Genomic DNA, 15,908 nt, shown 5'->3' on the forward strand with positions numbered 1-15,908 from the left:
TGTCCCAGCTTTATCAGTAAGCTGTACTTAAGATCAGTATCTTCTTTAGCACATCCACATCTATTTAGTTATTTTCTGTATTGCAGGTCATCCTTTTTGTGTTTTGTCTTGATTTCTGTTCCTTCAGGGTGCTGATCATTTTTTTTATTACTCTGCTCCCAGTTGTCTCAAAATCCAAATAATGGCTTAGATAACTTCCCGGGTACACAAAAGTAGCAAGGAGAGGGGTTGACTGGGTTAACTTTACACAATGTAATCTGTAGTTTAAACTGTCATTATTGTTATTATGGATTAGAAAAGACTGTCGTGGTTATCATGTTGGAAGTTTTGGCATAGTACAGGCTGTAGGACTTCCCTGAATTTATGTCTGTTCGTGAATACTTGCTTTCCTTGGCCACAAGTCAGTTAGTTTTGTTCTGTGTTGTTTTTGAAAATGATTAACTTTCTGTAATGAACCAAACTCTGCTATCACAGTGACTCTTTAGGCGGTCCCTGATTGTATTTGCTAATGTCTCCATCCCAGATCTGAGCACAACTAATGACTGGAATGTTACTGCTGTCCTTTGACCGTTTCTAACAGTGCTGTGACATCTTTAGTGTTTCCCTCGGTAAGAACAATAGTGTGGGGTTTGTTTAAACAGCTCATGTGAACGGTAATGCTCTTTTTAACAGGGTAGCAGCCTTCTAATACCAGGCTCCAGAATTAAGTTACCGTAAGAAAGGTGAACCCACCACTTCCTGATCTGAGCGTTGAGTGGAAAGTCAACTGACACCTATTGGCAAGGGGCTTTTTTTTTGTCTTGGAATTCAGCTAAGCTGTGTTTTATCAGTCTCACCAAAGAGATGGCAAAGTGTTTTGGCTAACAAACAAACATGCTGTTTAGAAAACACCAGTCATTTCACTGTTTGCAATTTTCAGTGCCATTTGACTGTATAGTCTTGTAATTAGATGGTGTAAAGTACTTAACATGTTACACAAATATGTCAAAACGCATTAACAGCACAAGTGTTCTTTACTGCTTTCCTAAATACATTTCACAATATGTCGTACTAGAATCCACCTCTTGTCATTATTTATAAAACTGCAAAGAAGTTAAGATCACCAAGAATTAGATTATTAGCATGAGACTGTCTTTCTGTACTAAGAATATATATTGTCATGATAATGTACAAAGTGAAGCATAAAAATCCATTCTCATCTAAAATCAGAAAACAGCCTGGAATAACACCCAACAAATTGTTTTTCATATTTACTCAGATCAACTTTCTGCTACTGCTTCTTAATTCCCATTGAGTTCAGCTTCTTCTTTGCAAACTTTTGGGTTACTTCCAGACGTCGCATTTGAATGCCTTTTAGGCATTATGTTGCTTTTGAATGGTGTTCAGCCGTGGTTTCTGACACGTGGGGAGGCCAGCTGCCCACCTGCTTCTAGGCAGGATCTTTTCCACAGAACAGACAGCTTTGCAACACTTTACCCTGCCTAGGCAACAATTAACTAAGTACTTTCCTTATAAATGAGAAGATAGGACTTGTGGCTTCCTTAAAGACCATCGTCTGTGCTGAACTTTCACATGACCCATACTAGTATTCGCACAAACATATGCCGTGTGTGACCCGGAACCAAGGAAGTCGCATTCATTCTGGTGTTACCGCCCTTGGGATCTAGGCAGGCCTGGGCACCAAATGTCTTGAGGAGACACTTCTGGTGTGGACCTGCAAATGAGGCCAACCAGTGTACTTTCCTGCCCGCTTTCTTCTCCGGTGGAGACTTGAGTGCTGTTTGCAAACTGAAATGATGCTGTTGCTGCATCCTACACATGCTTTCCTGCTCTGTGCAAGCTTGGGTATTACTTCCATACACAGTGTAAGCTTTGCAGTTTCAAAGATCTAATCTAATAATAGATTGGTCTACATTTGCTGCGTTGCCAGAAAAAGACATATGTTGTCAGGCAGTTGAAGTCAGCAACAGTGCTGAAGTGGAAATGTGCTGAAACACGAAGAAGGCAGAAATCCAGAAGAATCTATCCGAGGTTTGGCGATTAGGAAACTAAAAATATTGCCTTCTTATATATATGCTTTCCACGTGTACTTAGAGAAATACTGTTTGCCTGATGTCTCAAAATGATTAAAGGGCAATTCTTTTTCTTTCTTGGCTTTGGCGTGATAATAGAAGATGCTGTTGGCATTCAGCTTCTTGAGAACTGGTTTAAGAGGAAAGAAATTATTGGAATAACTTGAATGGAAGAGGCATGTGTAGTATAACGCAGGAGAGAAATATGACATTGAGTTCCTTCTGTCATTGATGATTCAAGACAATTTTTGAGTTGCACTCACAGTGGAACAGATCTATGCTGAGGCACAGGTTTTAGGGTGAGGACTTGAGTGTTGGCAGCATGCAAGGGTAAGAAAATTTTCCATGCCATATTTTATCACACAATGTTTGCAATTCCAAGTGTTCATTTTTAGCTTTTCCCTGGGAAAAAGATCGCATCGTTGGCTTGAACAAAGTGACTGTATACCACGAGAACCAGTGGTCTTCTCTGTGCTGGTGAAGAGACTGCTTTTAAATTCAGCTGCTCTATGCTGCTGACCTTTTACAGAATTGCAGCGAGGTGGGGATTGGACTTTGAGCTGGTATATGAAGATGTGAGGTTTTGACATGTGTTCTGAGCAAGCAATTATGGGATTTCATCTGTACGTATCCCTTGAATTTCATCACTCTTAGATGTGTGCTAAGAAAAAATGGCATCTGTCATAACTAGACTTTTTCTGCTGGGGTCAATGTCTGCATACAGACGTGTATTACTATTCTGGAACGAAATTTCTTCATAAATGCCATCACAGATCAGGAGATCAGGAAAGGTGTGGTTTTGTGTTGGTTTGTTTGTTTTTTTTTCCCCAATATTAATGTTTCCTCCTTTAAGACCACTAGCTTATCCCTAGTCAGCATGCATGTGGCTCCCTGGGGTATAAGTAGCAAAGAATTTTATTCCAGTGACTTTTCCAGGAAATTAATCCACTAAATAATAAATATTTATATCTCCCAGGAGCCACCTGGAGCAGCATCCCAGAAGTCCTTTTTACCCAGCTTGTATCACCCCTCGCACAGGTAGCATCATTATGCAGTTAAGAAGCAAGAGTAACAAATCTGGGCTGGTAGTGTTTTCTGATTCTCTTGGCACTATTCCTGGAGAGAGTTGAGTTAGTAAATGTGGATGTCACAGTAGCTATTACCAATGACACAAAATAATTAAGCTGTGGTTTCTGTTGTGGTGGGGCCACTTCTGTATTTCATAGTGATATGTCTGTGCTAGGAGAGAGTGTCATACTTGATTGTCATGACGGATACTTCCAGGAAAACAGGATGAGTCTCTAAAGGCAGGTTGTCTAATACTTTCCATTTACATGAAATCCTGTTGGTTACATGGCAGATCACTAGTAGAGCTCCATGTTGTTTCTTCTACTTTTTCTAACGAGGTGAGGGGGAGGGCAGCAGCCATCTCATTTTTCTCCCTGTTGTTTTTGGAGGGGATAGCTGCAATCTTTGTTCTTTTCAGCCAGTCAAAGGAATGCTCAAGCCAGTTTTTAGTCTGATTCTCTAATCAAGCGAATGCTTCAATTTTTCGGTGTCTTGAGCCACCAGTGTGGAGTTCCTGGCTTTCAGAAGTCCTGAAGACTTTGGGGCATGGGTGCTCAGCAGTGCTGACAAGCTCTGGTAGTCCCTTGTTGCTGAGTCCTGCTGAACTGTGCTCCATGCAGGAATTATACTGTGAACACACTGTGAAATTTGGAAGTCTTAAGAACAGTCTTTCTTTTTCCAGTACTTAAAATATTTTCTGTAGGTTGCCTCAGATAGATCTTATAGTATTACAGTGTAACTGTGAAATCCTGCTCTGTGGTCCTTATGGACAGAGGCTCCTCCTGTTGCACCCAATTTAGCTTCCTAGAGAGAAAAATTCTCATGTGGCTTGGGCGGCAAATACAGTCCATGTGCTCTGGTATTCTCCTGGAGGGGCCAGGAGCCCTGCATGGATCGGGGAGCTGGCCGGCGCTGTGCTCATGCTTGACAAGTGATGCTCTGCTGAATGTGAACATGAGCTTGCCAAATGCCGTGCAAACCTTCCTGCTGTTGCTGGGGACCAACTGGATAGAAGCTGGAGAAAGTGGGGTTCTGTTGGGTTTTGTTGGTTTTTTTTTAGTAGATGTTGCTGTACATATGTTGGTGTGTCAGGGAAAAAACTTTTCAACTATATGTGGTATTAAGCCTTAAGGCTGAGGCTTTTTTTGTTTGTGTGTCTACAGTGGAAGAATCCCATGTCACATTTGTTTTGTATCTTGTGTTAGAGGTGACATTGTGCTCAGTGCTGAATGAGATGGGGAGGCTGTGCTGCTCATGGCCTGCGGTGTCAAAAGATGAGCACAGAGCAGAACAGTGGCAATAGGAGATTGTGGGGGCGGGAAGCTCGACCTTGTGTTCGTGTGTTCGATGGCACTGCCCTTTGTCTCTTCACATGGAGCTTGCCAGGGAAGGGAGGCATCTACTGAGGGAAGGGGCAAGGACTAGCAAAGGGGATTGGAATGCTGTCTGCTGGTGGAGAAAAGCCTCTGAAATAGCAAGAAGAGATAGTGGGGCTTCGTTGAGATATTAGATGTCAAGCCTTGACAAGGCAAGAAACTTCAGTGGGCAAACAGGGAAGATGGGCGCACGTGTGAACCATGGGAAGGCTTTTGGAGGGCGTTGGAGTGATAAGTCACTGAGCAAAGCCTTTTGCTCTGTGTCAGTGCACTACTGCAGGTCCCAGGCTGTGATGGGAAGCCTTAAGGGATATGGTAATTAAGAAAAGTAACTAAGAACTAAGTCATAAAAATAATAAGTGTTTTACCAGCTCCATTGTGCATAAGCGGGCAGCATGGAATGTGGGTCGCACAGTGTAAGTAGCTGAGCCAGGAATAAAATCCAGGTCTGTTAATGCCTCAGGCCTGTCCATAAACACCAGACCATGACTCTTTCTTCCAGTTCAGCTTGGATGGGAAAGGACCTCCGTTTTTGGTGGAAGACCAGGCTCTGCTCAGTCTAGTGGCTAACCATGTTCTCCTGCTGTTTGCCTTTGCCAGGTGCAAGTTCTTCAGCCTCACAGAAACCCCAGAGGACTACACCATCATTGTGGATGAAGAGGGCTTCCTAGGTAAGTGTCTGCGCGTGCCACTTCGGTATCCCACCTGGGGGTGGAGGAGGAAAACATGTCATCTCTCGCTGAGATTATAAACAAAGCGTTTGTAAAACAGGTCTGTTTGTCAGTGTTCATAGTAGAGCTGTGAAAGGTGCTTTGATCACTTAAGCATGCTGTCTCTGCTGCTGTGCTGTGCAAGGTGTTTCACACATGGAATATGAATATACTTTAATTCCAGGAGAAAAGCACACACAAGTCTTAAAGAGCAGCTTAAGCGTATTTGAAAAAGCAAAACCATCTGCATATCATTGTATTAAAATGAGCTGGCCTTTGTCCCCAAATCTCCACAAGCACACCACATCTTGCGTCTCCAGCTTGTTCATCCAACCTCTCTTTAAAAGGAGATGAGTAGTTTGTATCATCCCCACAACCAGCACAGTGCTGTGGAGCTGCAAATTGGCTCCTTGGGCTCATCACTGAAAGCTGTGATTTGTCCCCCTTTCTTACACCTAGCTCTCTCCATAATAAATGTGCCATCTTTGCCCATGGTGGCTGAAGGTCTCTCTCTGCCCGTGTCAAAGGTGGAGTTGGCTGTGTGTCAAAGAAGGTGGTTGGCATGTGCTTGGGAGCTGCAGATGCTTGGCGTTGGGCGAGTGCTATGGAGAGAATGGTTTGGCTTTGTGGATGGAAATAGTTTGTAATAACATTTATCGTGTGGGGAGGTTTTGTTTGTAGCAGTGTTATTGAGGTGATGGAATGAGGAAGTGTTGTGCAGCTATTATTATTTTTGTTCAATCCCTGCTTTCTGTGGTTGGAATTAAAAGTCTACACATTTTACCAGTTTGGAGAAAATTCATTAAAACATGAAAAAAGAGGATTTCATTCCTGAATAGGAATTAACTGTCGGGTAGCTACTTAGGACACTGTAATACTCAATGGTTTTTTTAATATCCAAACCCTAAGGAGAAAATTAGAAACTATACTGTCTTTATTTAGTACAGAGTCAAAGTTTTATAATCAGTAGCATTGCTGAATTATTCCCCTTTCAGTTTCAGAAGTACTCATAAACATATAATAGAATAAATTATTACATTTTAGAACACTACAATGGTGGCTAAACATTTTCATAAAATAATCACTAGGTTGAGAATTGGTGACTGGATCTTTACAGCTATTGCCATTTGTAATTTGGGAGTTGTGTGGTTTGATTGAAAGTGTATGTCACGTGTTCTGCTTTTGTTCCCAAAAGAGGAGGTGACATACAATTCTTCTGCCAGAATATCCCTTGTTGCATTTTTTCAGGGGGTACATTCATGGAAATTTTATTACTGCTATTAGTAGTATCAGCTTTTTTATGATTGGTGGTATTTGGGGGAAATCGATTCAAATTTGGTTTCACCATAACAGTAGGATGCAAAGCCTCCCTCTGAGAGCTTCATTTTAAGACAGAAGTCACCAAAGGAAGAGAAGAATTTTTCTCCCAAGGGCCACAGCATGTGGCTGAGCAAGAAACCCAGAGATTCTCATTCTGAGGAGGGAGTCTGCATCACTGAACCGTGCTGTCCCTGCAGATTTGCCATGCGAGGGGCATGCTCATCTCCAGCATCACATCTGTGTCTGCGATATCTGTGGTACTCCTTTGTCTGCCCAGTTGGCACAAGGCAGATTCCTCAATTCAATCACTGGTGGCAAGTTTGGCTTGCAACCACCCCGTACAGCCTCTAGCAGCCACACTGCTATTAATCTCTCTGAAAATTATTCCAGCTTGAAAGAAAGGTAAGCTCAAGCAGGGGTTTTGCTCATCAGTACTGGGAGATTGTGTTGCACTGTGTGTGCCACTGCGTTGTACTTGGAGCAAATCCCAGGTCTAGCCAGACCAGTGTGTCCCACTAGTGCACCAGGTTATCTCTGTGAACCAGACAGTGTTGCTGCACTTCAAACCAGCAGTCGTCTTTACTTGCACCCTTTTGACTTTGTTACCTTGGCTCTCATATGCACATGTATTTACTGCTGATAGTTAACAGTACCCGTGTAGCTTCCGTTGGGCTATAGTTTTGGCAGCATATAATATCCCCTTTTTTTTTTTTTTTTTTTTTTTTTCAAATATACCACATGCAGTTGGGGTGTTAAAGCAGAGCTTTGCAGGAGAAAAGATCGTCCTCCAGGCCACGCAGGGGAAGGAAGGAGCACGCTAAGGCCAACATCTACTAAGGCAAGGCATGGAAGCCAGGTGCAAAACCCAACATGTGTAGTAGTGCCACAGAGCTGGCACCTTTATCAGCTTTTCTTTCCTAGTAAGTGATGATCTGCTGGCAAGACTTGCATGCTCTGCATCCTGCTCACTTTCCTAACCGTGCCCTTTGAGTTTGTGTCCAGCCCATGTTCTTTCTGAATTGTCACCACCACATCCAAAGCTTCCTCTCAGGGTTAGCCCTGACCGCAGTGTCCACTGTTGCTCTATCTCTGCTCCTCATTTCCATATGCCGTAAGTTTTTCACAGGCTGGAGGAATTGAGGATCTGTCATCTAGGATGCCTTGCAACAGTGAAAGGGCTCTGCTTAACTCCCTGCTTCCCCTCACAGTTTTGCTATAAATGTCTTGGGAGGGGGAATCTTGCTTGGCCTTTGTGTAGCTTGTAATCAGCCCATGGACTTGAACAGGATTAACATCTGTAAGAAGCGCAGCATCCCACCTTCTTGCAAAACCACCAGTCATGTCTGCCTCAAGTGGATCAGCTGCTTCTTGACCCGACTAGCCAAGTGCTAGGTTCAGCTCAAGAATAACAGGGTAAATTTTCACCTTAAGTGAGCAGTTCAGGTAGCAAGTGCAGCAGCAAGAAGTGACTATTTTTTTTTTTCCCCTCTTCAGGTAACTGTTGTTCTTCCAGTGCTAAACAAACTAGACGGAAGTCTCTGAAGGGCAGGCTTTTCTGTGTAGAAAATTAGGACCTTTCTTTCTCAGGCACCTATACGAATTTTTTGCTGCAGCAGCAGCAGTGAAAAGACTGTCCTGTTAGCTGCATCTCTCAAGTTAGCCAGGCCCCTTCCCCTTTGTATCACAAACAGCACTGAAGGGAAAAGAATAAGCTGGAGAAATGCTGGCACTTTCAGCAATCCTCGAGGTTAACACTTCAAACATACTGACATGCAGTAATCGTTCTTAACTGTTTTGTCAGAAAATAATCCTCAGGCTCGTTTCCCTGAGAGTAGCAAGTGAGTTGGGCTGGTAAAGAAGTCATTATTTCCTCTCCCCAGAAAACGTCTGCAGTGCAAAGCCATAACCTGCTTAAGCATTCATCGTGCTGGAAGGGAACGGCTACAGGCTAATTCTTTGCTTTAATTCCCCAGTGGTGAGGTGGGGATTATATCTGCACAGAACCTTGTTTGTTCCAGTGGCCGTTTCTTGGGCTTTGGCCTATTAATAAGGAAGAATTTTATTCAGCAAATAGCACAGAGGGACAGCGCATGGAAAGCTCTTTTCCTGGCTGATACTGAGATGAATTAGCAGAAGGAGTTTGGCCATGGGCCCTCCTGCGTGAAGACAAGTGTCTCAGCTACTGGGGTGCTTGGACAGCCATGTGAAATCCTTGCATTTATCACCTGCTGTACAGCCAGCACGTGGCAGAAAAGTTGAGTGGTTGCTGCTCCCTGAAATATAGCAATATTTGTTTGAGTTCGGTTTGTTTTTTTCCCAAGGTTTGGCTGAAAGCAGGAGCTGCCTGTGTGTGGTGCAGATATACCATAGCCCCTGTGCTCTCTGCGTAGTTTGTCCCTTTTTCAGAGGGCACCAAGGACAGACTCCCTCCATCCCTGGGCAGATGCACCAGCTTGCACCAGCAGAGCTTTTAGCCTGTGATCTCACTGGTCCCCCAGTAGTCTGTATTCATCAGAGGTTTTACCTTTTACGCACTGAAAGGAAAGCGGATGCCAGCAGACCTGGAGATAGCCATGCTCTATGTGCACCAGGAAGCAGCTGCTGACGTTGCAACCAGAGAGGTTTGAACCAGGGAGGAAAGGCAATTTGAATTCAGTACTGAAGTAGTGGTGGGAAACATCTCCTCCTTCGGTGCAGATGTCTGTGTGAACATAGAGCAAGACTCTCGGTCTCCCCACACTGAGGTTCAGCTGCAAGATGGAGGTGGCAGTCCTTCCTTTAACCTTCTTTGGCTGCCTGATACAGCTAGCATCTTCTCTAAGGCAAAAATCCATGTGTTTACAGAGTTTCCAGAATGAGGAGGCTCCTAATCTCAGTTCATACCTCACAATAAATTGCCCAGTACATTAAGAATAATGGAACTATTTGAAAAATCTCAACTAGTTAGAGTCGCAGAGAGATTTTGTCAGAATTCATAAAATGTTGACCTCATTCTAATAAAAAGAAAGGATAAAAAGAAAAAAAGCCCTTCTGCTGGCAGTGCTTTTTTTGATAACCATCATCCTCAGACAACCTGTTCCCTATCTGACCTTGGATTCAGGACCATCATCTGCTTTAGTACCACATTGAGTCCCTTTTACAATAACATCAAAATGGTAAATTGCTTTGTGTCCTCTCTCTCATCCTGTATATAAAATGGGCAAGAAATCAGCTTATAAATAAGTGCAAGCACAGAACCCATCTAGCTGGGAGCAATCTGTAACTTTATTTAAAGATACAGGGGGAAGCAAGCTAATAGATGCATCTGGGTTTTTTTTAATATTTCTTCTATAACTATTTCTCCTTTAATTTTTTATTGCCCAGTGACTAGGCCTTTGTATCTCAGGCACGGTAGCCTAATTTGCTTGCTGACATTTATAGTGCTGAATTCCTTCCCCTGGACCGCCAGGAGAGCCTGCTGGTTGCTAGGCAGAAGATGTTTTTGTCTATTAAACACGTTCACAATCGCTCTCCTTTGGATCTCTGTATTGGGCAGACTACGCTGTTTGTGGTTTTCAGGTTTTTTTAAGTAATGTAGTATTAATGACCTAAATTCAAATTAAAAACATGGGGATTTGACTACTGGATAATTAGAAATATGTGCTTGGTTGGGAAGCTTTTTCCTGCAGTGCATATATGCTGGTATAGATCAGTAAACATGTTAGGGGGCTGTGATTACATGGGATTTCTGCCCTCTCCCGACGGGCGGTAGGGTTAGGTAGTTAAAGCTTTTGGGGGAAGGAAGGGAAGGATGAGAAATATGTAGTATTCCAAGGTCTGGTTTGTGTCACGTGGGGAAAGGAGCACTTTAGCCTCTCCTTAGAGCTCATATGTGAGTGGGTTTGCAAATCTTGATAGCATGTATTATTCCTTATGTTTGTAACCTGCCACATAAAGTCTTTTGGTCCAGTTTCTCTGCTTACTCCTATTTAAAGAAATTCTGCATAGATAATACATATTTTTCATTGTTTCCTTCAGCAGATGGGTGTGTATCAATATCTATTTTTGTTTCGCAGCTTGTAGTGAGAAAGCCCAGACATCTCTTCCTGAACCACTTGACTGGCCATGATTTCCTTCTTTAAATTTATTATGTCTTGGCTGCTTCCTAGCACTTTCCAAAGTCTGAGATAGATGAGCAGATAGATACCATGGCTCACTCTTTTCAACCCGCTCTCATAAATGCAGGACCTAAAAAAGCTTTTCTGGCTGAAATGATGGAATGATTCACTGAAATTTTAGGTTGGTCTCTAAAAGTAAGATGCAGCTCAACGGAGAAGTATCAGCAGCCCTGCTTATTTGTTTTAGTAGACAGCATTTGACCATCTGCAGGATTGGTGGATTTGGGTTTGTTTGGAGGGGGGGGGTTAGGCAGGACTCAGGGGGATTTTGTGGCTTTTGTTGTTTGCCCATTATCTCTAGCTATCCACAGTCCGCCAGCGTGGCAAACGGTACACCCCATGGTGGAAGGGACAAGGCTGAATATACTTTTTGAAGCATTTGTATATTGTAAGTGCTAGTAGGACTTGTAATTTATGATCTTTCTCTGCTTTTTAAGTGAATTTTATATGGAGCACCCTTTGAGAGATGAGGAAGTGCTGTTACCCCCATCACATGTCGAGAACTGAAGCACAGGGAGAGCAGAGGGATCAGTGTCACAGCAGAGAAATTAACCCCTTTTCTCAAGGCTGAAAGCATTCAACCCTCAGTTCCTAAACTTTGCTTAGTTGTGAACCTACTTTAAATTTAAAACCATACTCTTCTCAAGTTCGTGACCTGACAAGGAAGTGGATTTCCTCCACCTTGGCATCTCATAAATGCTATGACCTTAGTCTGGAAATGGTGAGACTACAATAACCTTCAGAAAAAAACAGGCTGTCATCACCTGCAAACAGAGAAAACATTTCTTTCATGGTAATCCCTTGCAAAATGCCAGCACGCGGCACTCCCTAGGGTTGGTCTCGGAGCAGATTTACCAGATTTTTCTCTTTGGTGCAGCAGATGGAGGCCTCCGAGCCGCAAGTTTCCCAAGGACCAGCAGTCATTCATCAAGGTGAGAAAATTTCTGTCCTTGGCAAGCTTGGAGGATCGTCAAGGGAGGAGGGAAAGCCAAACAAACTTGCATCCTGTCTGTACCTAGACAGAGGCTCTCGGGCAGAGGTGGCAAGGTTTTGTGCCCTAAAACTTCATCAACTTTTATTTTCTTCTGGTGCAGCGATCAATCTTTTGCAGCTTTCTGCCAGCCTTGGTACAAAGTCTCCGGAGCTAATGATGGATCAAGGGTAGCTCTCATAATCCCAGTGCAATGTGTCTGGTTGTTTGGGTTTTATTAGAATCAGTTTAATTCCTTGTGCCTAACTCTGGAATGCAAAGTGACACATGTGTTTGACTCCAAACTAACAGTTCTCTTTTGAGAGGAATGAGGAGAGACTTGATGCTTTGAGCTAATTCTTGTGCAATTAAAACAAAGAGGGGATGTTCTTTCCTTTGTGAGCAGTATTAAGCTGATGGTGACATGTTGGCCAACCACCATCTTCGGGCTTTTGGCCTGACAATCACAGAAAGTCTCTTTTGGGTTTGTGGAGGGGCTGCCTGTTGGGCAAACGAGCCTTTCTCGAGTGAGTAGGTTTGCTGCTGCAGTCGCAAGGTGAAGGGACAGGGAGTCAGAGCAGCGTGATGAAGTTCCCAGGTCTCCTGCCGGATTTTCTGTTTGACCTTGGACAAGTCTCTCATTGTGTCTCAGTTTCCTCATCTGAAAAATAGGGATAATCCTATTAAATCACCTCATAACAGGCTTATAAAGATTAATTAGTAAACATGTGGAAATGCTTTGATAATGTAACAGGCAAGGGCCATGATAAATAATAATTGAGGTAGCTTCTGTCCCACAGGATCACTTTTACAATGGATACACTTGCAGACCTACTGAATAAATCATCTCTACAGCGGAACAGATTGGAGATTATGGTGGAAAAAATACCCTTTTATGAGAAAAGTTGCGTAATCTTTTTAAAATCTCCTATCTTAGTATTTAATCTTGCACAGGATTAAGTCTCACAACCTCAAGGTTACAGTCATACAACAGTTAGGAATTTAGTGGCTTCATCTTCAAGTCTTGTTTGAAAGGTGATTATTTGCTCTGTTCTGTCAGTCCAGTGAAATATTGTCTGAAATGTGATTTTCAAAAAAAGAAGGGAAAAAAAAAGGATTCCGTGTGCTATTTTGTTTGAAAATACAGAAGGAATTGGAAATGTGAGTCCAACTGCATCAACTTCTTTTTTTTGATCTTTTATTTCTGTGGTTTTCGTTTTTCAGTGAAACACGTGGTCTGTGTCCCCTTGCCGGCAGTAACCTGAGCCATCAGCGTTGCCTTCAACTGTCTGGGCTAGGTCCTTCCCACCCTCTGGCTGGCAGATTCTGCGAGCAAAGCCCTTGCCAAGAGTTTTTGAAACACAGGGAAAGTTTTGTCAGGAAGTGGGGAATCTGCTGATTTCTGCAGTTCTTGTCCCCTGATTACCAGAGACAAAATCCTCAGTTCTTTCGGACTGCAGAGCCCATTCGCTCATGAAGCAGCAAGTGGGTGAGGAGAGGCTGGCCGTGAGCAATGCTTTCCTAGCTGGGAACAAAAAGCCATGGTCGACAGGTTGGGAAGGACCCAGCTCTTGATCATGACACAGAGAGGGCATCAAAGTCAGTGCCCTCAGGAGGCAATCCTGTGCAGGACAGATACACCCACATCCATGTTCTGAACACATCTTGAGCCAAACTTTTAATCTCCATTGTTTATCACGGGGGAAAAAAAAAAAAAGCCAATTTCTGCTCTTTCTTCTCATGAGCGAACACCAGCTTATGGAGCTTGGATCTGGTTTTGATTTTCCAGTTTCGCTCATTATTAGTGGTGCGTTATCTTGTGAAAAGGAAGGAAGAGAACAGTCTGATTTCCTGAGAGCAGACTGGAGCCTAACCTGGATTTGTCTTCCTAACCCGGCTCTCCAGTGAGAGTGGACATAGTGATTATTTTTGGAATCTACCTTACCGTGTTCCACATCTTTAGCCAAACATAATAATGATTCTTTGTTTTTGGAGTGTATTCATACTTCCTGTCTTATGATACCCCTGTGAGCTAAGAATTAATTTTTTTTTCTCCCATGTATGAGGAAACTGATAAAAAGAAGACCGAATGACTTGTTTCAAGTCACATACGCACTTTGTGGGACAGATCAGTTTTTGCCCTAACTGCAAGCCCAAATTGCCATCCGCCTGTCTGCACTTCAGTCAGACTTCATTTTCCACACTGTATTCAAAAGACTTGAATATCTGTTCTAAGACACTACTGTAGAGCCATGGTTTTCTAGTGATCCTCCTAATAGTCTGTAGTGAGTCACCTACCCCTCTGTGCTCATAGCCAGGTGGAAGTGTGCTATCGCATTCTAACAACTGCATTATGACTTGACTTTCTTGTGCCGTGCCATTTATTGCTAAATCAGTGTCTGGCCTGGCAAGAACTTGCTTCCTTACTATTAGACTCAGGCTATCGCTATTAGTTTGAGGGTTTTGTTTCTCACAGCAGAAATCACAAGTAGGAAGCTAAGGAAGGAGGCCACCATAAACATATTTTCTAAATGGATATTTCTGTACATTTCATGACTGTGCCAATCTCATTGGGAAAGCACTCCTTTTTTTTTTTACTTTTTAAAAAGTCACTGTAAGAGTATAACCAGCTTAGGTTTTAGATTGCTGTCAGAAGCTGGAAGTTACAAGGACTGCAAGAGGAGAAGTAATTGATTGAAAATGAGACAAAAGCAAGGGTTTCTGTATAAGCATTTGCTTTTATCAGTCTTTGATTGCTCTCTTAGTGGACACTTGTACTGAAGGTCTTTCCTCAGGAGGTGCTGATTATTTAAGTGGAGCAAAGGCAGTGCCTGTGCATACATATGGATTTGCAAGTTCCCAGTCTCTAAAGGACTACCGCATGAGCCACTCAAAGACCGGTGTTGTGTTATCCTGTGGCTTGATAGAAAAGGATAGTTGCATGCCCTAGTTAGATGTTTAGTCCCTTGGAAAGCAGAGGAGCTACTTGTCAGAGTCAGGATTTCAGAGCTGGGCTGTGTGTTTGTACAGCTTCATTTAATTCCAAGTTACCCTTGGGTTATTTAATTTCCTGACAGCTGCAAAAACAGTGTTCTCCGATAACAATGGCCTCTAATTAGGCAATGTGCCTAAAATGGTAGAATGTTTTATTTGACCATGGCACTAATATTTTGTGTGCAGCTTACAGATGAGAGAGTCGAGTGAGTTGCATTTCCAGCTTCCCTTGGCAGAGACGTGTCTATCTTGTGATACTCAGTGCATAATGCTAAAGGCATGCCCGCTCTCCTGCCCCTGTGGTTAAAACGCTTCTCATCTTTTTGGACTGTGTCATCAGTAAATCTGTCTTTCAGCTGTAACCACCTTCCAGAAATATGTTTTATCAGCACAGCAAGACTAACAGGCCTTGCACAGCTGAGGCTGCAGAGCGTTTTAGAGACAGGCAGGCAACAAGAAAGCACATGAGATTTACCTGTACTTGAGGGTTGTGGCTTCTTGGGGCTTATATTACACTGCGGAGTTGCCCATATGTTGCTTTTATGGCTCATGCACTTAGTACACAATCAGGCAGTGATAGAAATAAACATACAAGTCAACCATTCTTCCAAATCATTTATTCAATTTGGAAAGGGTGTTAGCATCAGGTTATGTTAATTAGATCCTGACTCATGATTTGTGCTTATGGAAGCTTTATGCATTGGGCTGTGCAAATTGATGATTTCTGAATTCCCTTCTCTGACAGCAGAGAGAGGTTGTTCAGGAGTCCTTCCCCTCCTTTAATTCTTAGACTTCCCTTGAAGGCTTGAATCTAAAATATTTTTTTTTTCTTTTTCACTGTTTTACTTTGTATTTTAATTCCTTTCCAGAGCTCACGGTTCTGACAATTTCCATACCAAGTCTTCAGCATTGCAAAGATTTAAGCTCATCCTTTAAGGTCCTGTTTCTATAACCACAATGCAAAATTGCAGTTCCAGTTATTTCAGATGCCTACTTAAAAGTCTTGCAACCTTAATTAGGTGTTTGCTATTCTGCAATCAGAGTTTACCAGTGCCTTTCAATTGAGCAGTCTCTGTGTCCTGTACCACTGACCAGAGGGCTCTTTTGAAGGTTTCTGGTATGGATTCTGTATATCTGTTTGCTTTTAGGTGACTGATATCCTGCTCAGACGCAGTAATACAATGAAAGAGAGATTACTGCATCAACTTCAGTGTATAATAACAATGAAAACTTATTGTCTG

At 42.8% G+C, this 15,908-nt stretch overlaps 1 protein-coding gene across 1 annotated transcript in view; it reads left to right on the forward strand.

Moving 5' to 3' along the window:
• CASTOR2 (cytosolic arginine sensor for mTORC1 subunit 2) overlaps window positions 1–15,908 on the forward strand; it is a 123,907-nt gene that overhangs the window by 60,498 nt on the left and 47,501 nt on the right. Inside the window, exon 2 of the mRNA XM_082493141.1 lies at window positions 5,117–5,187. Within this exon, the coding sequence (XP_082349267.1) occupies window positions 5,117–5,187 (71 nt within the window). The remainder of the gene's footprint in view (window positions 1–5,116; window positions 5,188–15,908) is intronic.

The sequence above is a fragment of the Vanellus vanellus genome, assembly GCF_965231255.1.
Source record: "Vanellus vanellus genome assembly, chromosome: 19".
Lineage (NCBI taxonomy): Eukaryota > Metazoa > Chordata > Aves > Charadriiformes > Charadriidae > Vanellus > Vanellus vanellus.